This window comes from Caretta caretta, chromosome 2, assembly GCF_965140235.1.
Source record: "Caretta caretta isolate rCarCar2 chromosome 2, rCarCar1.hap1, whole genome shotgun sequence".
In the NCBI taxonomy this organism is placed as follows: Eukaryota; Metazoa; Chordata; order Testudines; family Cheloniidae; genus Caretta; species Caretta caretta.
The window spans coordinates 258,595,893-258,619,903 of NC_134207.1; the positions used below are offsets into that span (position 1 = coordinate 258,595,893).

The 24,011-nt window shown below is 41.9% G+C and overlaps 2 protein-coding genes across 7 annotated transcripts in view; one reads left to right on the forward strand and one right to left on the reverse strand.

Annotated features, from left to right (window-relative positions):
- ACAA1 (acetyl-CoA acyltransferase 1) overlaps nt 1–17,203 on the forward strand; it is a 31,279-nt gene extending 14,076 nt beyond the window's left edge. The window contains exons 4-12 of the mRNA XM_048837478.2: nt 954–1,033; nt 1,422–1,464; nt 4,220–4,318; nt 4,997–5,077; nt 8,283–8,473; nt 8,631–8,810; nt 9,705–9,760; nt 14,661–14,806; nt 15,582–17,203. Coding sequence (XP_048693435.2) covers nt 954–1,033; nt 1,422–1,464; nt 4,220–4,318; nt 4,997–5,077; nt 8,283–8,473; nt 8,631–8,810; nt 9,705–9,760; nt 14,661–14,806; nt 15,582–15,657 — 952 coding nt within the window. The 3' untranslated portion in view covers nt 15,658–17,203. The remainder of the gene's footprint in view (nt 1–953; nt 1,034–1,421; nt 1,465–4,219; nt 4,319–4,996; nt 5,078–8,282; nt 8,474–8,630; nt 8,811–9,704; nt 9,761–14,660; nt 14,807–15,581) is intronic.
- Nucleotides 17,204–18,560: 1,357 nt separating this feature from the next.
- Nucleotides 18,561–24,011, reverse strand: part of DLEC1 (DLEC1 cilia and flagella associated protein) — a 54,551-nt gene continuing 49,100 nt past the window's right edge. For 3 of the 6 annotated variants that reach the window (XM_048837474.2, XM_048837473.2, XM_075126030.1), the window contains 5 exons: nt 23,654–23,848; nt 22,513–22,674; nt 20,983–21,136; nt 20,294–20,414; nt 18,561–18,836 (listed from right to left, as the gene is read on the reverse strand). In XM_048837474.2, coding sequence (XP_048693431.2) covers nt 18,713–18,836; nt 20,294–20,414; nt 20,983–21,136; nt 22,513–22,674; nt 23,654–23,848 — 756 coding nt within the window. In that variant the 3' untranslated portion in view covers nt 18,561–18,712. The remainder of the gene's footprint in view (nt 18,837–20,293; nt 20,415–20,982; nt 21,137–22,512; nt 22,675–23,653; nt 23,849–24,011) is intronic. The other 3 variants (XM_048837476.2, XM_048837477.2, XM_075126029.1) reach the window with 3 other exon arrangements.

A 24,011-nucleotide genomic window follows, 5' to 3' on the forward strand; every position in this document is an offset into this window, starting at 1 on the left:
GTGGACTTCCTAACCCCAAACTGATTCACGACTGACAGGTAGCAATCTGGAATTGCCAGCTTCCACACAATGATTGCCACATGCTTTTCCAGCTTGAGGGCAACTCTCATTTTAGTGTATGTGCACCACAGGGCAGGGGCAAGCTCTGTACACAGTTCAAGGAAGGTGGCTTTGCACAGCCATTGCTTGCCATCCCATACTTGCATCACAATCCAGTCCCACCAGTGGGTGCTTGTTTCCTGAGCCCAGTAGCAATGGTCCACTGTATACAGCTGCTCCGTGAATGCCAATATCAATCTTGAATTGCTTCTTTCCGTGGTACGTAGCAGGGCAGGTACCACGAATTCCTGTTCAGATTTGCAGCTCATGAAATACTGCAGGATCAGTTGCGTTGTGTTCGTAACACTCATCACAAGACTGGAGAGCAGTGCAGGATCCATGCTTTCAGGCAGAGATGGCAGGTGCAAAATTTACAGGGGCATTTGAAAAACAGTGCGATACATATTTGGAGTCCCATGGGATGATGGGATTTAGAAAACTGCATCATGGGGCTGTGAGCCCACCCCCATGATGCACTACAATCCATTCCCAGAAATCCAAGCGGCAGAAGGTGGCGATTTGCACATTAGGATAGTTACCCACAGTGCACTGCTCTCCCTGTCATGCTACAGCACCAACTGCGAACAGGCTTCGCCAAAAGAAGGAGCGTTTTGTGAACATGCACAAGTGATGTAATTACAGTGGTTTATGATCGTTGATGTAATTTAAGTCGACTTAACTCTGTAGTGTAGACATGGCCTTAGAGGAGTCTGACAACAGGTATGTCTGTCATTGTGTTAGAATTGACTGAGTTAAAGATAATTTAAGAGATTAGTTTCCTCTTTAAATTTGTTGTTGTTTTGGTATGTGGTGTCTTTCACTCTGTGCCTTTTCTGTTGTGTCTTCTGTTCTAGTGGCATTCCAGAGACTGTACCCATATCATGTGTTAACAGACAATGTTCCTCTGGGTTGCAAGCTGTGATCAATATAGCTGGTAAGCATGTAATGAGCCTTATGGGCAGTCAGAGAATCAGAATTTTCCTTTATTGATGGTGATTTAGACTGCTGGAGCCAGACTCTGAAATAATGATTTGATCCCTAATTTCTCTCTCCCCTATGAATTTCTTATACTTTTGTGTGACTGAATATAGCCTTTACGTCTGAAAGAAACTTTCTGTGAAGATCCCATAATTCTACTCTGTAGAAATGGTAGCTAAAGGAACTCAATATACTCCTAACAGTCCTCTCTGAAAATTATCACTGTCCTTGAAAGAGTGGGCTACCTTATTCCAGGAAAATATGATCCTCTGAGTAACAAGATGCTGAACAAATATTTACTGCTAAGTGGTGGTAAAAATGTTTACACAGTACTTTTGTTGCAGGTGGCATCAGAAATGGGTCTTATGACATTGGTTTGGCCTGTGGGTAAGAAAATTTCTATATACACGTTTACTCCTGTAGACTTCTAGATAGTACTTTGCCTTCTATAACATCTCTCATATGAGAATCTCAAAGTGCTCTCCAAACAAACTTCAGAACTCCCTTGAGGTAGGCATTATCCCTGTATTACAGATGGGTGAACAGAGTCTCTGAGATTAAGGTCTGGACTTTTTAAAAGTGACTAGTGATTTTTGGGTTCCTCATAGGAGACGTTTTAAAGTGGCCTGACTCTTTCAGAAAGTTTGAGAACCCACACCCTGAAAACCAGGCTCTTTTAAGGTGTGTCAAGCAGGGTACTCAGTGTACCTAGTTTCTCTTGGAAAATGTAGGCCACAGTTACTTGTCCACAGGGTCACAACAAGGCAGTGAGTAATCAGAGAATGGAACCCAAGAACAGAGTGCTAGTTAGTCATCCATCCCTTATAAGTCTTTTTTTAAAGAATTGGTTTGTTAGGCCCCTCTGGTGCCCTGCCATCATGTGCACTTTTTGTGTGTGGAGATCTAAGGACCTGAAAAAATGCCATCTGTGATTGGCTTTTTATAAGCCTCTGGTCAGTTTGTGTTGATCTCAGATCCCAGTTGTCTCATATTTGGAAATGAACATCTCATCTGTTCTAGTCACTGATGTTCCAAAGCAGTGTAACAGATATTTCTTTGTGCACTGTTATAAATTCAGTTGAATTAATACATGGTGCTTCTCTTAGTGCTGGTGACTTTACTGGAACAGTGAGTGGGATGAAATGTACTAATGCTGTACAGGGTAATGAAATCATGAGCTGGGATGTAACACACTTCAGAAGAATCTGAATTATACAGAAGCAAAATCTTTTAGATTAAAGTGGTGAGTGTGTGTTTACCTCTGAAGTTTCCAATCTGGCTTGGGTTACTAACTTAAATCAGTAAGGAGATCAATTTGTAACCTTCAGTGACAATCTGTTACCCTAATCATTGCTCTTATAATTCAGCATCATTGAAAATCTCATCTTATGAGAAGATTTATAAGAGTTAGGGTATGTCTGCAGAGTAGCTGGGTGGCGTAATTCTCCAGTCACGTAGACATACATGTACTAGCTTTGCTCGAGCTAGTGCGCTAAAAATAGCTCTGTGGCAATGGCAACTAGGGCTAGCTGCCCAACGAATACAGTCCCACTGGAGCCCCTAGGTATGACTCCCTAGGTATAGCCTAAGCTCCTGCCTGTGCTGCCATGGCCACACCGCTAGTTTTTAGGCACTAATTTGAGCCAGGCTAGGGTGTGGATGTCTACTCGAGCTGGGAATTGCACCCCTTGACTGCTGTGTAGCTGTACCCTCAGACAAGAGAACTACTCACTACCCTTCTTAGGACTGCTGTGAAGTAACTAGCATAGCAAGGTAACAAGTCTGTCTCATGGCTGGATGCATAGCAATTGGCATGTACCTGGAACAGCCTTGTGCTGGCCGAATACTTGGTACTCTGTTATCATTCAAATTCACTTCTGTTAACATGCTTGTTCCAGGAAGTCTTTCAACAGTAACCCACTGAGTTGATGCAATTTAAAGGCCCTGGATGGCTCATGGCACTGGATCCAGTCCTTTCACCTCCTGATCCACAAGTTGTTGGGCTCAGTGCAGGCAGGAGTCGCTGACTGAAATTCTACGGCTTGTGTTATGTGGGAGGTCAGGCTGGATGATCACAATGGTCCCTTCACATCTTGTGTTTAGTAACTTTATGGATATTAATGAACAAATGTTAAACAAAACAGCTTTTATGTGCTGATCCCTTTACGAAACCAGACACTACCTGTGGCAGTATTCCCCCTCCCACTTGTCTCCCTTTACCTTAATCATGCTCAATTGTTGTCGTTCACTCTAATTTAGGGCCTGAGTTTTGCCACCTTACTCTGAGTAGTTTCAGTGGAGTCAATTTAAGTAAAGAATAAGATACTACTTAGAGTAAAGGTGCAGGATTAGACCTCTAAATTGTAGGCTCCTTGGGGTGGGGGCTTGTTTTCCTGCTTGCCTGATGGTGGTATGTAAATAATATGGCTGGAAAACAGATACACAGATGGCATAGAATATAAAAACAAACCCTTATCCCGTCTTAGGACTCATGGCTTGATTTAACTTTACATTAACTTATTAGTGTAATAAATGGCTTCATAATCATGGAATCGATATTTTCATTTCTTAATCTGTTAACTCACTTGTAGGACAAAGGCTGCAGCTCTTTGTTGGATAGTAATCCTTTCTTGTTTATCTTGTGCAATACAAGACAAATGACACCACTTCCATGAAGTCTCTCTGTAGTGGTTTCCTTATCACTTGCCCTGTTAGGATCCTAGCCAGCTTTTTTTAAGATGCAACTCTTGTATTTTTATTGCTTTTGTTTATATTTTACCCGTGGAAACTCCTGCCCAGAAACCTTTGCTTTCCCCATATGTTTACTGCAGAGAAGGGCTCCAAGAACGACCAGTAAACTCTCCTTCCCATGCTGTGAAAACACTAGAAATGAACTGACACTGTGATATTCTTCCCTAGAAAAATAACAGGCACCTTAATCTGTAGGGAGGTGGTTTTATTGCTTTACATTTATGTTGCAGATTGAAACCAGAGTGAGGCACAGGTTAGGTGCCGGTTGCTTCTGCAGTATGATGTACAAGGTTTTTATTCTGAGCTTTTGACTGTGCAAATGGTACTAAATTTGCATGAATTCTTCTAAGGCAAACAATGGTAGTAAATTCTAACTTTTCTTCCTGTTCAGAGTGGAAACAATGTCCCTCAGAAATGTAGACACCCCTGGTGATGTTAGCTCACGTATGATGGACAATAGTAAAGCCAGAGATTGCCTTATTCCTATGGGGTAAGTATTATTTTCCTTCCTAGAACTTAGTGATTTTTCTTGACTGTGTATCTCATAAGACAATGTTTTGTTGTATTTTAAAATGCACCAAACTTATTGTCTCAAACTCACTCTCTTTAATGGTTGACCTTTAGATTCGCTACTGAAGTCTGTGCACTTCAGCGTTTCCTGTGGTTATGGTAGAAGATTAATTGTATAAGGACTGGTAGTAGTCCAGACCTTTTGAAATCAGTCGTCGTTGTCTTACAGTAAAGATCAATGGCTTAATTAGCAGGAGTAGGAGAACATTTTGAGGGGCTCAGAACTGCAAATTCTACCTTTTTAATGTTTCTAGAAATTTTGCTGCATTTCACAAACGCTGAAGTTTCTATTGCTTTCCATTGTGGAGATGTAGCCAGAATCACATTAGAGGCTACCTCTGCACTCCCCTTCCCCCCAAGGGCTGCGTGTGGAGCCTCTGCATCTGTCCCAGTCCCTCTTCATTTGGAAAGCAAGTGAGCGGATTTGAAACGTGACATAATTCTGTCATGTGGTACTGCAGAACACTAAGCCCACGGAGGGATCAGTCAACTTGAGAGTAGAGCTTGCACTCTTCCCTCTCTGCTTGTCTTTGATGGCAAATGGAATTTTAATAAAATTCTGTCTCGGTAGATTAATACCAGTGGTATTTTTTCCCAGAATGACCTCAGAAAATGTGGCAGAAAGGTTCGGCATTTCCCGAAAGAAGCAAGATGACTTTGCCATGGCTTCTCAGCAAAAGTAAATACATGGGTTTTATTTGTGTGCCAAGGAAATAAAAATTACATAGATAATCTAAAATGCTTGATTTCTATAGAGAAAACTTTCCTATTTCCCGTTAACAGTTTTTGTGTTATCCTGTGGTAAAGGCTTAAAATGTAACATTTCAAATAACAGCAATGTAGTGAAGTGTAAATAGGCGACTGCCAAGGGAATGAGGATCGTGGAGGTGGGGGTAGCTGTGACTCCTGAACTGTAATGGGAGTCACATGACTAAACCCCCTTCTTCTTAGCATATACACAACATGCCTGAGTTGACACGTGACCAGGATTCATCACCAAATTTGGTCTGCTGGTTGGATCATTAGCTTCCCTAGCTCAGGCCAGGTACTGACAGGGAGTGCAATGTGAATGCTGATCCAAGCCCCCCACTAAGCCCACTGTGTACATATCGCTAGAAAACTTAGTCAAGAGTGTTTAGAGTATCTGTAGTTGAGATCAGGCTTTCTATATTTCCCACCACTCAAATGGGTCACAGCTTTCATGGTTTCTCTGAAACCCAAAATACAGTTAAATGCGCTTTAGCTAGATAGCTTGAGATCCCCTTGGACTGAAGTCTAATGCTGTGGTAGAAGGAGGCTTTTCTGGAAGGAAAAGTGTGGGTGCAGACACAAAATATGTCACTTCTAGAGAAGCCCTAAACTTGTGAGTGTAGCTGGCGGTCATTGCCGTGGATGTTTTGCTTCATATGAGCCCAGTACAAACTCTAGTAATCTATCCTTTCCTTAGATTAAATTATTGCAAAAATAAATTGATTGATTTCCTGGTGACAATAGAACTGTTCTGATAGATAATCTGTTGCTGACTATGGATTATCTGCAACAATTGGTACCAAGGAGTTAAACTAAATTACAGTAACAGTCTAATCCAGTGGTTTTCAAACTTTTTTTCTGGGGACCCAGTTGAAAAATATTGTTGATGCCCGCGACCCAACGGAACTGGGGATGAGGGGCTCAGGGCTGGGGCAGAGGGTTGGGGTGCGAGGCTAAGGGCTGCGGGGTGGGGCCAGAAATGAGGGGTTCAGGAAGTGGGAGGGGGCTCTGGGATGAGGTAGGGGGTTGCGGTGTGGGAGGGGGTCAGGGCTCTGGGCCGGGGATGAGGGGTTGGGGTGGAGGGGCTCCGGGTTTGGGGGGGGTTCAGGGCTGGGGCAGGGGGTTGGGGTGCAGGAGGGGTGCAGGCTCTTGGGTGGGGCCAGGGATAAGGGGTTTGGGGTGGAAGAAGGGGTTCCAGGTTTGAGGGGGGCTCAGGGCTGGGGGAGGGGATTGGGGCGTGGGGTTGGGGCAGGGACTTACCTCCTGCGGCTCCCAGTAAGCTGCTCAGCCAGGGTGCAGAGGCTGGCTTCCCGCCTGTCCTGACACCGCAGACCACGTTGCACCCTGGAAGCAGGTTTGGCTCCTGGGCAGAGGCGCGTAAGCAGCTCCAAGTGGCTCTTGCCCACTGGCACCACGCCCTGGGAACTGGCCAATGGGAGTGCGGAGCCGGTGCTTGGGGCGGGGGCAGCACGCAGAACCCTGTGGTCCACCTGCCTAGAAGCAGGACCTGCTGCTGGCTGCTTCCAGGGTGGAAGTGCAGTGTGGGATCAGGTAGGCACGGAAACAGGTAGGCACTATCCTGCCTTAGATGGTAAGCACCGCTGACGGGAGTTTTATGTCCTGGCAGTGCTGACCAGAGCCGCTAGGGTCCCTGGGTGCTGAGCAAGGCGACCCAGTGGCTTATGTGGCCCAAACTTTGAAAAACACAGATCTAATCAAGTGTTGCCTGGTCCAGCTATTTATGTAATACAGGAAGCCACTGCACAAGCTAGTTAACCTTTAGATTTTGGCCCTGCTCCTAGAAAACTTGGTGTGGTAACTTTTCTTATTGATATTGGACCAGTAACGTAAAAAGGTATGTGTACACACTCATCGCTGTGAGCAGGAGAAGTGGGTGCTGCTCTGTCCTTGGTCTTGGAGTATCTGCGACTGTATTGGCTCATCCTACAGCATTTCACTCTTATCTTTCACTTTCCTGAACCATTACATTTGTTTAAGCATCAATTCACTTTTTGAATGAAAGCATGAAGTGGTGGGGTTGTATTTGAGCAACTCTTAATAGTCACCTATTCAGTAGATGGCACTCTTCTCTGACCCATAGGAATAGGAGCATGTGCTGTTGGAGGTGCCATTTCTCAAATCAGATGTCCAGTAGGGGTCCTTAAACCCCTTGTTGGTGTAAAAGAGCCCTTCGTACTTCCTGAAACAGAGTATTGCATCGTAGTGTCAAAATCAGATTCCAGTTTGGTTAATTGCATTCAGCCCCTCCTAAACAGGACCAGTAATTTTAGTTCAATACAGTATTTTTATTTTCTGTCCCAGACTTAATATTTCTCTGTGCTGAAATAGCTGCCACACTCCACTCCACCTGCATTTTGGTGCTAGGTGAAGTGATTCTGGTGTATGTAGTTTGATAAATTATGTCACGTGGTCTGGAATCCTTCTGGGATGAAATTAGATATTTAAATGTTAGTGCATTATGCCAATAGATTTCAACACCCCAGCATAAAGTTCAACTTCTCTTTATTGGAAGGCAGACGAGTGGGAGAAACTTGATGCATTCTGTGGTAACTAGCAGGAAAACGTAACTGTCGTCATGCTGCTTAGCTTGCTCAGCCTGTACTTAAACTCTTAAAGAATGTAAGAGTCCAACCGTATGTTTTGTTTTGACATTTTTGAAGTATTTTGATTTTAGATTTGAATTGACCTTTTGGTTCAGAATTTCCTTTAATTTTATTTAAATAATTAAAAGTAAGCGTGTGTGTGCGTGTGTATGTGTGTGTTTGAATTGCCAGAGAATCAAAAAAAATCCATTATTCACCCAGCTCTAGTGATAGCAGGGGTAGAACCTGGCTCTTCCTGCTTCAAAAACATGGCCTCCAACCACTTATGCTAAAGGAGAATTTTCATTATGTTAGCAGTATAGGGCCCATTGCACACAGTTGTACAGTTCTATTTCTATTTGTTAAAGAACAACACTACACATACTCGACTATTTTTAAGCAATGAATGATGCATCTGTAAACCAATCCCTTCATAATTTATGTTGTCATTAATTAGCTCTGGTGATTTTAGAAGCATTTGGTACAGTCCTACTCCAGATTTTTAACCATTCATGCATTCTATACTAATAGAGCTGCGAGAGCTCAGCAGATGGGATTGTTTAAAAATGAAATCATTCCAGTGAGGACCACTGTTAAGGATGACCAGGGCAATCAGAAAACTATTACTGTACTCCAAGATGAAGGGATCAGACCTAGTACAACTCTGGAAGGCTTGGCAAAACTGAAGCCTGCCTTCAAGGAAAATGGCTCCACTACAGCTGGTAAGCACTCTCAGTAGATGAATAGTTATTTGTGAATCCATGTTCTGTTGGCATGTACTATTAGCCATTTTGTTATCCTCCCAGTCCCACCTGCATTACTGGTAACTAAACATGCCCCAGGCAAAGGTGATATTGTCAGTGAAATCTCTCTCGACAGGGAACTCCAGTCAGGTCAGCGATGGAGCTGCTGCAGTTCTACTGGCAAAACGCTCTAAAGCAACACAGTTGGGGCTTCCAGTCCTAGGGGTGTTAAAATCTTATGCTGTGGTTGGAGTCCCACCCGATGTCATGGGCATAGGGCCAGCCTATGCCATTCCAGTAGCTTTGGAGAAGGCTGGTAAGGTATCATGTTTTTTGTTCTGTTATACTGTGACAAGCAAAATGGGGTCCTGGTCCATGAGTAGGGGTCCTAAGTGCTGCAGTATTATAAATTATAATGTGATCTCGATCACTTCAGCTCATGGAGTTATTTAGCAGCAGTGGGAATACTGATTCATTAAATTATAATCTTAGAAGAAATTCTGCCTAGGATTATTGTAAGATTCTATTCACATGCATTACAAAATATAAATAATAATTTCATTTGTATGTGCTCAGAAACTTGCCTTGAAACCTTTTACAGTTCCAGCAAAGCATTAATAAGTGTAGTACATGATTTGTTCTCTGATGTTGTGCTTCTCTCATCTTAATATGGGTGAGACACTCCAGTCTGAAATCACATGCCTGTAAATTAACCTCATTATTAATTAATACTCTTCCAGGAGAGGCCAGTTCAAAATGACAACTACTTATATTCTGTAAATAAGCATAGTATTTTACATGTTTTATCCATGGAATTTGAGCTGTTTCTGTAATTCCTTTCATACTCCAGGAGTCTCACAGAATGAGTTTGGCAATGAGTTAGGTAAATTTAACAGCAGTTCTTTTGCTCTCACATCCTCTCTGAAAATATCCTAAGATCTTTAACCTCTACAAGGGTTGGGTGGAAGGGAATTTTGTTTATATCTTATCCAAAAGTCTAATAGTGATACTTAAATCATTATGCATAATTTTAAGTTTTATGACCTTTGATATCCAACTATGCTGCAATTACCCATATATCCCCTCATTCCTGTGATGGGGAAGTGGAAATGTTTCATTGAAAGCCTTCTATTTAGGAATATTTTCTTTCGGACACTATTTTTCAGTTATTAAATCTTCTTTTAACTTCTGGTCTCTCTCTAACACACAGGTTTGACTGTGAATGATATTGATATATATGAAATTAATGAAGCCTTTGCTAGTCAGGTGAGACTGCCCATCTTGTTTAATTTTGGATTTCTACGTTGCCTGGTGACTGAGCAGAATTACATAGTGGTTACAACTATAAATGTAACTGATCTAGTAAGAGGGGTGTTTAATAAAAACCCAGATGGAATCTTCAATATAGTGTCTTCTGCTCTAGAAACCAAACTCGGGTGTGTTTAAAATCTCCCTAATTGTATCTTATGGCTTATTTTATAAAGGTGAATTTATAAATGTATCAGTCTAGCTCAGTTTCCCATGTGTCTTGGGTACACAATGTAGTTCCAGTGTCTTTCATAGAGATGCATGTAGATGCTGAAGACAGACTTACGAATATCTTCACTCTCAGTATGCAAGACACATCATGTAGGCTCAGTTACTAACACAAATTTATTTTAAATACTTATTTGGAGTGGTAAATCTGAATGCCATGCTTTTCCTTAAATTATATATTTTGAGCTAAATTCATCCGTGGTGTAAATCCACTGAAGACAACAGACTTACACTGGGAATGCACGTAGCCAGTTGGGTTCAGTATTCCATTGAATGTACAGACCTGAGTTTACTTATAAGCTTTGCAACTGTATACAAATGCAAGGTGCCTAATACTAAGATGGGTGAACTTGAGTGCCTGCTATTAAATGAGGATATTGATATAACAGGCATCACAGAAAGCCTCCAGCTTTCACCCTGACCACACCACACGATCCATCGTCTACAGCCAAGCTTGGCGATACAACTGCATTTGCTCCAACCCCTCAGACAGAGACAGACACCTACAAGATCTCTATCAAGTATTCTTACAACTACAATACCCACCTGCGGAAGTGAAGAAACAGGTTGATAGAGCCAGAAGAGTTCCCAGAAGTCACCTACTACAGGACAGGCCTAACAAAGAAAATAACAGAACGCCACTAGCCGTCACCTTCAGCCCCCAACTAAAACCCCTCCAACGCATTATTAAGGATCTACAACCTATCCTGAAGGATGACCCAACACTCTCACAAATCTTGGGAGACAGGCCAGTCCTTGCCTGCAGACAGCCCCCCAACCTGAAGCAAATACTCACCAACAACCACATACCACACAACAGAACCACTAACCCAGGAACCTATCCTTGCAACAAAGCCCGTTGCCAACTGTGCCCACATATCTATTCAGGGGACACCATCACAGGGCCTAATAACATCAGCCACACTATCAGAGGCTCGTTCACCTGCACATCCACCAATGTGTTATATGCCATCATGTGCCAGCAATGCCCCTCTGCCATGTACATTGGTCAAACTGGACAGTCTCTACGTAAAAGAATAAATGGACACAAATCAGATGTCAAGAATTATAACATTCATAAACCAGTCTGAGAACACTTCAATCTCTCTGATCACGCGATTACAGACATGAAAGTCGCTATTTTACAACAAAAAAACTTCAAATCCAGACTCCAGCGAGAAACTGCTGAATTGGAATTCATTTGCAAATTGGATACAATTAACTTAGGCTTGAATAGAGACTGGGAGTGGCTTAGTCATTATGCAAGGTAGCCTATTTCCCCTTGTTTTTTCCTACCACCCCCCTCCCCCCTCAGACGTTCTTGTTAAACCCTGGATTTGTGCTGGAAATGGCCCACCTTGATTATCATACACAATATAAGGAGAGTGGTCACTTTGGATAAGCTATTACCAGCAGGAGAGTGAGTCTGTGTGGGTGGGTGGGGGTGGGGGGGGGGGATGAGAAAACCTGGATTTGTGCTGGAAATGGCCCAACTTGATTATCATACACATTGTAAGGAGAGTGGTCACTTTAGATAAGCTATTACCAGCAAGAGAGTGGGGTGGGAGGAGGAATTTTTTCATGCTTTGTGTGTATATAATAAGATCTGCTAAACTTTCCACAGTATGCATCTGATGAAGCGAGCTGTAGCTCACGAAAGCTTATGCTCAAATAAATTGGTTAGTCTCTCAGGTGCCACAAGTACTCCTTTTCTTTTTGGTGGAATGATGATAATCATTGGGACATGGTAAAGTCAGGGTATAAAATAAATAGCAATCACAGTATAGGTTGTACTGGTGGGGGAATGGCACTATATGTGAAAGAAAACATAGTCCAATAGCGTAAAAATCTTAAATGAATCAAACAGTACCATAAAAACTCTATGGGTAGAAATTCCACGCTTGAATAATAAGTGTATAGCAGTAGGAATATATTACCAACCTGACTGGCATGATGATGATGATTGTGAAGAGCTCAGGGAGATTAGAGAGGCTTGAAAAACAGAAAACCTAATAATAATGGGGGATTTCAACTATCCTCATATTGACTAGGCACATGTCACCGCAGAATGGGTTTTAGAGATAAAATTTCTAGATACCATTAATGGATGCTTCTTGGAGCTAGTCCTGGAATGCACAATGGGAGAGGCAATTCTTGATTTAGTCCTGAGTGCCATACAGGATCTGGTCCAAGAAGTGAATATAGCTGAATTGCTAGGTAAAAGCAACCATAATGTAATTACATTTAACATCCTTGTAGGGTGGAAAATACCCCAAAAACCAAACCATCGTAACATTTAGCTTCAGAAAGGGGAACTATGCAAAAATGAGGAGGCTAGTTAAATGGAAATTAAAAGGAACAGTCACAAGAGTGAAATGCCTGCAAGCTGCATGGAAACTTTTTAAAAACACCAGAGTAGAGGCTCAAACTACATATAAACCACAACTAAAAGTTAATAGTAACAGGTCAAAAAATGCCACCATGGATAAACAGCGGAGTTAGAGAGGCAGTTAGAGACAAAAAGACATCTTTTAAAAATTGGAAGACAAATTCTACTGAGCATAAACTCTGGCAAGTCAAGTGTAAAAGTATAATGAGTCAGGCCAAAAAAGGATTTGAAGAGCAACTAGCAAAAGACACAAAAACTAACAGCAAATTTGTTTTAAGTACATCAGAAGCAGGAAGCCTGTGACAAAATCAGTGGGGCCACTGTCTGATTGAGGTGCCAGTGGAGCATCAAGGTAGACAAGGCCGTTGCAGAGGATGTGCTGGAGATTCCCACACCTGAGCCATTCTTTTTAGGTAATAAATCTGAGGAACTGTCCCAGATTAAGTTGTCAGGAGAGGTGGTTTTGGAGCAAATTGATAAATTAAACAGTCATAAATCACCAGAACCAAGTGGTATGCACCAAAGAGTTCTGAAGGAACTTAAATATGAAACTGCAGAACTACTAACTGTGCTATGTAATCTGTCATTTAAATCAGCCTCTGTATCAGATGATTGCAGAATAACTAATGTAACACTGATTTTTTTAAAAGCCTTGAGAGGTGATCCTGGCAATTACAGGCCAGTAAGCCTAATTTCAATACCAGGCAAATTGGTTGACACTGTAGTAAAGGACAGAATTATTAGACATACAGATAAAACACAATTTGTTGGGGAATCCCTGGCTTTTGTAAAGGGAAATCTTGCTTCCTAATCTATTAGAATTCTTTGAGGAGGTCAACAAATGTGAACAAGGATAATCCAATGGATATAGTGTACTTGGACTTTCAGAAAGTCTTTGACCAGATCCCTCACGAAAGGTTCTTTAGCAAAGTATAGGCAGTCATGGGATAAGAGAGAAGGTCCTCTCATGGATCAGTAACTGGTTAAAAGATAGGAAACAAAGGGTAGGAATAAATGGTCAGTTTTCAGAATGAAGAGGGGTAAATAGCAGTGTCCCCCTGGGATCTGTACTAGGACCAGTGCTGTTCACCATATTTATAAATTATCTGGAAAAAGGGGTAAGCAGTGAGGAGCTAAAATTTGGAGATGATATAAAATTACTCAAGATAGTGAAGTCTAAATCTGACTGCAAAGAGTTACAAAGGGATCTGACCAAACTGGGTGACTGGGCAACAAAATGGCAGATGAAATTCAATGTTGATAAATGTAAAGTAATGCACATTGGAAAACATAATCCCAACTATATAAACAAAATGATGGTGTCTAAATTAGCTGTTACCACTCAAGCAAGGGATCTTGGAGTAATCATGGATAGTTCTCTGAAAACATCCACTCAATGTGGATGTCAAAGAAGCTAGCAGAATGTTAGGAACTATTAGGAAAGGGATAGATAAAAAGACACACAAAATCATAATACTACTACATAAATCCATGGTATGCCCAATCCTTGAATACTACGTGCAGTTCTGGGGGCCCCATCTCAAAAAAGATATATTAGAATCGGAAAAAGTACAGAGAAGGACAGCAGAAATGTCTTGGGGAATGGAACAGCTTCCATATGAGGAGAGATTAAGAAGACGGGGACTGCTCTGTTTAGAAAAGAGACGACTAGCGGGAGATATGATAGAGGTCTATAAAATCATTAATGGTGTGGAGCAAGTGAATAAAGAAGTGTTATTTACCCCTTCACATAACACAAGAGCCGGGGGACCTGATGAAATAAATAGGCAGCTGGTTTAAAGCAAAAGGCAGTAATTCTTCACACAAGGCACAGTCAACCTGTGGAATTCGTTACCAGGGAATGTTGGGAATGTTAAAAGTGTAACTAGGTTCAAGAAAGAATTAGGTTCAAGGAGGATAGGTCAATCAATGGCTATTAGCCAGGATGGTCAGGGATGCAATCCCATGCTCTGGATGTCCATAAACCTCTGACTGCCAGAAGCTGGGACTGGAGAACAGTGTGGATCATTTGATAGATTGCCCTGTTCTGCTCATTCCCTCTGAAGCATCTGGCATTGGACACTGTCAGAAGACAGGATACTGGGCTATATGGACCATTGGTCTGCCCCTGTATGGCCATTCTTGTGGCAATCCAGGCTGTTCCCCAGTATAGGATACATGCTGAGAACTGACACATAACGTGATTAATTTCACAAGGACATTCTTGATATGTCTTTCTAGGTTGTGTATTGTGTTGAGAAACTGGGGATCCCAAAGGAGAAGGTCAACCCCCTTGGAGGAGCTATAGCATTGGGTCACCCACTAGGCTGTACTGGGGCTCGTCAAGTGGTCACTTTGCTCAATGAACTGAAGCGAAGGGGAAAACGGTGAGCATTTAAAATAATGTGGTAAATGGTTGTTTCTGTAAAGTATCTACAAGGTAATGGTCAAAGCTTGTGATGTCCCTTCCTTAAAATGGAGCGTTCATGTTTCTACCATAGCCTAGAGGACAGTAGGAGATGGCAGGCTATTATTGCTAAACAAATTGAGTAAGAGCGACTCCGGTGTCTTCAAACAGAGTAGAGAAACTTAGTTTAGAGTTTCCTGGTGGATTTACACACAGCGTATTTCCCCACAAATTCTGATGAACAGCATGAGAGTTTCATTGTACACCTGGAGTAGATCATAGCTGAGCTTCCTGAAGAGTAGTAGAGGGAGGCAGTTTGGTGGTTTTCTTGTGGCAGTATTCTGTACTGATCCCATCCCTTCATCTCCGAGGGGGAGTTTCTTCTTCAACACGACCTCAATCAAAGCAGAGTCCTAAAGCTCACCCCCTCTATAACCCACGTCCCCCGTTAATTTATCTTCTTTGATCACTGAGGGGCACAGTTCTTACAGTGTGCCACTCCCGGGAGAGTGGATATATCTGTGATGCCATTGGGCATAGAAGAGTTGGCTGAAAGGAAACTTGTATAAGGAATCTCTCTTTCCCACTTTAGGGAAATAGGCACCAGAGACTGTTCCTGAATTAGAATCTTTTTGTATCTAAGCCAACCTTTAGGTTTGTGGGCAGTATAAGTTAACTTTATTCACTGATTTTTTTCAGGCAATCTAGAACCAGGGTTGTTGTTTCTAACCACACACTAACTTGTTTTGTTCCAGAGCGTATGGTGTTGTATCCATGTGCATTGGAACTGGTATGGGAGCTGCAGCAGTATTTGAATACCCAGGGAAGTGAATTCCATTGTACAAGAGAAGCACCGCATCTGACTCTTCATTTTCCAATGATGATGAATAATTTGCACTGTAAAAATGCAAGTGGGTTCAGGAATTTGTTTAATGGAACTTAAAGGGTATAAATGTCTGTGCACTGTATACTGAAATACTTTGGGGTGGGAGGAAATGAGCTTGGTGGCTGCCTCAAAGCTAAGGTATGCAAATGCCAGGGGACATGGATGAGCTCAGTTCAGTCAGTTTTGATCTTAAAAATAGAGGCCTCAATTCACATGCATATTAGTAATCCCACTGGAGTCAATGGTACTCATAGGTAAAATTACTCCTGTGGAACCAGGGGATCAGGGCTGTAATTCAGAAAGATGAAGTTCATGTGGATCTTGGTTTTTTTAATGACAGATGTTAAGGTACAGTTGCATAGGCAACTGAATGTTGATGCACATGGAGCAATTTTTCCAACACACGACATATGTAGATTTTTTACTACCTAACGATAACGTTTTTAAGGGATCATCCTGGGATGATTGATTAAATCAGCAGCAACAATGAAAATGTTTTTTTAAAGTGGTTAAGCCCTGGTATTTCACCAACAGCCTGAGTGATTACATTCAGGTTATAACGATCCTTTATGGCTCATCTAATTTGTCCACTTGCCCAGTATGTGTGGTGTTTTTTTTTTATTATTAAAAAACTCCCATGTTTTTCTGTTAAACAAATTTGGGCAGAGTAGATGGAATTGTATGCAAGTTTGTCCATTCACGAATAAGATTTCTCTTGTAAATGAGAGGAGTGAAATAAAAGGCAGAGAAGGGCTGAGCAGGCTATGCAAACTAGTAATTGTAAAATAAAAGCTGACCATTCCATCCTTAACTTTATAGCGTTTTTACTTAATGTTAGCTTGTTTTGTGACTTCTAAAAAAATCAGCCTTTTTTCTGAATTAACATTTAATAAAAGCTTATTTTGTATCTCACTACCCTAATATAGGACTGATTTTGCCCCCCCCCCCCTTTTTTTTCCTGTTAACTCTACATGAATATCAGTAGCATTCTCCCTGAGTCAGTATGGTTTTATTACCAGTGCAAAGACATACTTTTTGTATTGTACAACCATTTCGCTTCTTCAGTAGCAAGCTAATGTACTTTGGTCACATTAGGCGTAGAGTTGGAGATAACCTTGAGACAGTTATTATGGAAGGAATGGTGGAGGGTTATCGTAGTAGGGATGACCAGAGAGGAAATGGATGGTGTGTGGCAGATCACCGGAAGGTTAGCTGCTAGAAGTTAGTGATAGATTGTGAAGGCTTCCAAAATTTCTGCTGTGATGTCACTGGTATTCAGACATGAATAAATGGATTTAGTTACTACCTTCAAAAGACCATTTAAACTCCTAATGCTAACTATTTTAAAAGGAAATGTACTTATTGTCATCTGACAAGCTGAAAAGTTGTGTCCTGTTTCTTGGTTATGCACTTAACATAATTGGGTACTTGAATGTAATTGCTATGTTCTAAAAATCGGGATCAGTAATTAAAGGCCACAGTTAAAGATGGGCTGATTTTTTATATTCTTTCCCTACGAATGGGGAAAAAACGCACTAAACTAGTCACACTTATTCAAATGGTATGTGAGCAGCATGCTAGAGTTCCAAGGCAGAAGTCTGAGGTGGGGCTGCAAAGTGAGATGCTGAAATCAGAGGGACAGGGAGGCCTCCAGTTCCTATCTCTGGAAAAATTAGACTGTTTTGATTTAGATGAGTTACTACAGAGAGAATTCTTTCCCAGGTGTCTGGCTGGTGGTCTTGCTGACATACTCATAGTTCAACTGATCACCATGTTTTGGGTCAGGAAGGAATTTTCTTCCAGGTCAGATTGGCAGAGACCCTGGGGCGTGGGTGAAGGGGGTTGCCTTCTTCTGCAGCATAGGGAAGGGGCCACTTTCTGGTTTACACTAGAGTAAATGGTGGCTTCTCCATAACTTGAAGTCTTTCACTCATTAGTAGAGGACTTCAGTAGCTCAGCCAGGGGTTATGGGTCTATTACAGTAGGGTGTAGGTGAGGTTCTGTGACCTGTGATATGCAGGAGGTAAGCCTAGATGATTGCAATCAGCCCTTCTGGCCTTAAAGTCTGTGAGTCTATGAGATGCCTCACTTTGCATGCCCACATTTGAAAATTCTGGCCCAGGCTTTTATGGATACATGGGATTGACTGGTTGAACAAATCTGTCTGACGCTTGCTAAAACTACTTCTGTTTCTGCTCTTTGCCAGCAAAGATTCCTCACACACTGTCTGCAAAATACTTCTGTTGCAGGATGAGGGTGGGAAACTGTTATGCTCTCAGAAATGGGAACATCAGAGTGACTTTCAGTTTTGTTGGTATTACTGTAAACAGGAAAGTGTGAGTAGGTGAGAACCAAGGGAGCGCAAGAACATGAAGTGGGGTGGAATCCCCCTTCTATAGTTGCAGGGGTAGGGGACCATGACCAACTCCCAGACACTTACTACTTAAAAAATACCAACCTAAATGTTTAAAGGTGCCTAAGGGATATAGATACCCAGCTCCCATTGACTTTTATATTCCAAGGCACTGAAAGAAACTGAGGCAGTCAGAATGATGGTCTTGTTTGCTATTTCTAAGTCTCTAGTTTGCACCTAACTATTATTATGTGGAATTAATGGCTGACTTACTTTTAAACCAAGGAGCAAACTAAACTGTTACAGGAGCCTCCTTCTACAAAGCAGGGCAATTTAAAAAGAACTGTGAAACAGATACCTTGGAAGTATCAATGGGCATATGCCAATAAAAGGTAACTATAAAACTCAACACATATTAAACACCTGTTGAATGGGATTTGTCCAGTAGACAATTATCCTAGTTCAGTAAAATTCTTTGTTATATACTACTTGGAATTTATTTTAAAACTACAATTTTTATTTAAATCTTAAGTACATGAAAATATGGGCAATGTAGTTTAAATAGTGGCATTCAGTATACATATGTAACTTCCAGTGACTTCAATAGCCAAGAATGTGATCTTGACACCTAATCTATACCATCTCTCTTATATTAAGCGGAGATCTTCATATTTCTCATCGTAAGATCCTCTGCCTCTGATCTGTAGTTTGCAGGGCTTTTCTCCCAGCATTCCAGAAACAGTCACTGTAGTTTCATATTGCACATTATTCCTAAAATACAAAGGGAGAAGACATTCAGTTAGTTTGCCATTCTACTACATGCAAGAATACAGCACAGTTCTATAAGGGGGCTGGGAGGGGGAGAATGATGCTGTTCTGACATTTGTTGTGCTGGCTAGCTATCTGATACTGCAGAAGTTAACTTTGCTTTCCTTATGGGTGAGTTTTGACTACTGTAGCCTGGCCCAGTTTCATGTACCATCACATCACATCACATGTAGTAACTGGGTACCAGTATGCTTTTTAACAGTGTCTTACCTAATGGTATATATGATGTTGAATGTGTTAATGTGGTGTTTGGAAGGAAAGCTTCAGTGTTCTTTTTGTTGTGTAGTTGTATTTTTATAAATATCTAAATGACAGGTATTATTGTGATGGCAGGGAATGACGCTGAGCTTTCTCCAGGGGACAGCTATTGTCCTATGGAAAAGGCAAGTTAGATGAGAGAATTTTCCCATTGGTTCTAATAGGGCAGGAGGCAGTCAACTGAACGTTAGCTTTAGGCAAACATTTACAGTAAGTGTAGTTTTGGTTAACTTGTGACGTGTGAATTCTAGATCTAGAGCAGGAGTCGCCAACCTTCAGCAAGTGGCCCGTCAGGGTAGTCCACTGGTGGGCCACGAGACATTTTGTTTACGTTGGCAGTCCGCAGGCATGGCCCCTTGCAGCTCCCCGTGGCCGCAATTTGCCATTCCTGGCTAGTTCAGCGTGTAGAGACAGTGTGGTAAGCTTCTTAGTGTGACTTCACAGAATACTATGTGGAACAGCAAGGGTTCAACTTTCCTGAGCACTTGTTGGGCACCATGGGCAGGATATGAGCCCTATGATAAGGAATTTAAAATCTAAGGAAACAACCAGAGGGCTTGGAGATTGGCCATGCACAGCAGTTTGTAGTACCAGCACAGAAACAGTAGCTGTAAGAGCTTCATCTCAGCGGGGTGCCTCTGAACTCTAATGATAAACTCATGGTAATATTTCTAAAACGTCATTGCCTAAGGTTTGCATGAAAAAGCGTGTACCTTGATTTGGGCATTTACTGTACCGTGACTCTTGTGTGCATGCTGTGGAAATGTATGGGCAAATGGGAATTAAGATGTCTAAATCCCCTTTGTCCGGGTACATGCAGGAACTGCGCAGTACAGCCATGTTAAAATGTATTCCCATGTGTAAATGGGCCTCTGTTGACTGAATGTCTCAATAATTCAGCTACATAATGGCTGATAATTTTAGCAGAAGCATTTGTTCTTGGATTATGAGGGAAGCAAAACCACTTTTATTCTCTTCTCATAGACAACACTGTAGCCCAGAGAACTGGGCAGCTGTTCGGTGGAGGCACACACTGGGGTAACAGTTAATTTCTGTTTTAACTACTCCTTACACCATAGCAGTCTGCAAGGCCGTTCTTACTCAACTCCAAAGACAGCAAAACTTCTGTTCTCTTACTCTACCTTGCGGTAAAACTGATCTTTAAAGCTGCTTTGGTGGGTAAGCTGCCTTCATGTGCCTCAAGAATTCCGTGAGTGGGGCAGATGGAAAATACTGCCATGCTCTTATGCTCTTCCTGTTGGTCTGCAGCAAAGTATGAAAATATCAATTGACATGATATAAGAGCCTTGTGTATAACACAGTATTCATGTAAGTAAACAAAACATCTCCTGACTTGCCAGTGAAAAAGTGTCTGGTATTGTCACATTTGACTTGTCTGCATTTTCATTTGCAGGGCAAGCTGGGGTAGTGGGAGTTGTAAATGGCAAAATAAAATGGTCTAGTCCTGCTCCCACTGAAATAAACGGGCATTTTACCATGAACCTCATTAGAAGCAAGCTCAGGCTGAAGTCAATGGGAGTTCCTGGTGCTCACTTCCTCTTAGGATCAGGCCTTAAGTTAGAAAAGAGAGATCAATAAATATGGTGGGTCTGATTCTATTCTCTGGTGTACATCTGAAGTAATTACTGAAGTCAGCGAAGAAACATTGGAGTAAAAATAGTGAGATCAGAACCTGACCTGCTTCTTACTGAATGGTTGTCATCATGTCATATGTATTGACTAGATGTGCGTGCTCATCTTACTAAAACAGAACACAAAGTGTTAGCCTAGCCTCTTATAACAAAGGGAATCTATTGCACAGGCTTAATACCCAGTAAAGCAGTCCAGTAACTTCTGCATCTGCTCCTGTTTAACAGGAAGACCTCTTCTGTCCTAGTTTGGTCTACAAAGCAGGTCTCAAAATCAACTGTCTCACAAGAGAGCTCCAATAGTGGGACAGTAAGGTATGCAGTCACTGGCACGAGCTGGAAGAATACAAGAGAGGAAGGGAGTTAAAAAAACAACAATCCATAACTTTGTCCAAAAAGTAACGAGCACTGAAGTCTTTAAACCACGATTTGAGGACTTCAGTAGCTCAGACATAAGTTAGGGGTTTCTTACAGGAGTGGGTGGGTGAGATTCTGTGGCCTGCTTTGTGCCGGAGATCATCATAATGGTCCCTTCTGACCTTTAAATCTGTGATTATTTAGGGCAAGCCCACGCTTAAAACACTGCATTGGCACAGCTGTGCTACTGTAGCGCTTTAATGAAGATGCTTTAAGCTGCCAGGAGAGAGCTCGTCTGTCAGTAGAGTTAATCCACCTCCTGAGAGGTGGTAGCTATGTCAGTGGCAGAAGCTCTTCTGCTGACATAATGCTGTATACAAGGGGGATTAGGTTGCTATAACTACGTTGCTCTGTGATGTGGATTTTTCACACCCCTGAATGACGTAATTATACCAGTATAGGTCTAGTGTAGACCAGATCTTAGTTTCTCAGATGTTGGCTTAGGCAAGAGATTACACTCTATAGTTCAGACTTTGTTTAAGCCAGTGGCCTATTACAACAGTTAAGGGTGCTGTGTTGCTTTTTCAGGGAGGTTTTCAGAACAGCAACATTGTATGTCCTCAGCAAGGTAATGTTCATTGTACATTCTGATGTGTGAAGACACAGACATTCTAGTTTCTCTTCCTTCTTTAGAGCTGTATCTGGCACATAGTTGCAAATTGTTTTTTTACACAGGCTGTCTACAGTTATCATTATGTTGTCCATATCTTAGATACCACAGTGAGCAAAACTTTAGAAATACCTTGAATGAAAAAATTCTGCACAGCACTGAAACTGCTGATTTTATAGCCTTCAGTCTGGAAGAGGTCAGTTTCAAACTGTGGGGGCTGTGATCATATCCCATCCCATCAGCTAAGCAGCCACAAGAGACCTCCAAGGAATATTGCTGCAGGAGGTGATGCTGGTAACTCAGTCCCTAGCACTCTCGCTGAGTCAGTACTGAGCAAATGCCTCAGCATGGTGTCAAGGGGCAAAGTCTCATTGGGGGGTGCTGTCTTTTGGCTGAAATCTAGGCCTTCCTGTTGTACAATCAAAGAACCTATGGGACTCTTTGAATTAGGCCGCCACACTGAGATTAACCGTCTGTTATCCTGAGAGTCCCCTGCAGTTTCAGTTGAAAGCTATTACTTTTGTGCAGTGCTGCTGTTCATTATTGGTTAGTTGGCATACTTTACCCTAGAAGCAGCTGCATTTCAGTGGTGGGTAAGTTATGAAAAATAACTGATCATTCTGTATTAAAGGTCCATCATGAACATAAGTTTTTAGAGTTACTTTTGTTCTTCAGTACTTGTTACCTGGGTCGTTCTGTTACTGTATTCAATAACCAGATTTTGACTGAATTCCACTTTCCTGTCTCCATTCTCAAACTGGAGCACTTTGATTCCCGAGAGCAGCTGGTCAGCTGGCAGATTCTGATAGGTAAGTAACTCCAGAGTTGTGTGAAATGTCACTTTCACCTGGGGGGAAATTCAGATGAAAATGTGTGAAGTAACTGTAGGAAATCCACAGCTCTGCCCCAGAGCGCACATTTCCATCATAACCCAAAAGAATCATGCCAGTGCCCAAAATCCCATGGGATCCTGTACAACAAGGCAAAGGTTTAAAAAAAATCTTGACTTTTTTTCAAAATCCAGAACTATTTCCTAAAGGCGAGTGCAGTGAAACAGAGGGCGAAAGGTGAACTGTAATGCTTTAAAATATGAGGAGAAAAACCCGCAAGTTGAAGATTGTGAATTCTCCAGATTCTCCTCTCCCTAATTGCACTTTTACAGAAGTAATTCTGTTGCCTTCCGTGGAGGAGTTAGTTTTGCTGTCAGAATCAAGCCCTGTGTGCCCATGTTGAAGTGTAGTTATTTCATTCTTTGCTGAGTGACTATTCCCTGACACCAACATATACACCTAAAATGAAACAGGATTCTTCTGCCTTCCCCTGTCATCTAACATAGGAGTTAGCAGATGGGAAGCTCAGGCCTTGAAAGGAAGAGTGGAAAGCCAAATATTTTCTTTTACATTGTAAATACATCTATCATTATGATATTCTGATACTGATTTAGTGCTTCCTGCAAAGTGACTTCAGTGGGACATTGCCAGTAAGAAAAGCATAACAAGCACCATTGTACAATTGTGTTTTTCCTTCCTCCCCAAAGCTTTGCAGTTCACCTAGGCCATGTTTGTATACTAATTACTAAGGGCTTGTCTACATGGAGGATTAATCTGCACTAGAGAGGTGTAAATTCTAGTGGGTACCAGAGTGGACACCAGTCCCTGCTGAAATAGTACTACATGAACATGCACTAGGGAACGGCTAGTGCATGCCAGCAGGGTCCATGTGGGCCAGTTAGTGTGCAATAGAATTGACACCCCTTTAGTGCGGACTAATGCACTGGGTTGACAAGCCTTAAACTGTCCTGGCCTGAGGGGCTTTTTTGAACCTACCAGCACATTTTGCTGTGGATGAAGTAGAAGTTGCTTCCCTTGCTCCTCCCTGTCGCTGTGGGATGTTTTCAGGCTCCTGTTGGGGTCGATACTGGACACAGTGAAGGGCACAGATAGAAGGATCCTGAAGTGCAGGGGAGCCTCTGTGGAATTGGTGAGTTTCAGGTTGTGAGTAAGGACTGACTCTGTCAAAACCTGAAGGAGAATGTATTTATTAAACTACTTTCAATCTGAATTCCCTCCAGAGGCTTGAAGGCTATCTAGTCTCTCGAGCCATTCCATAGCATCTGAGATTTGGAGATCCTTCCCCAAACCACTTTCTTTTTTCTCAGTGTGGGTTCTTCAGAATCTCTTGATT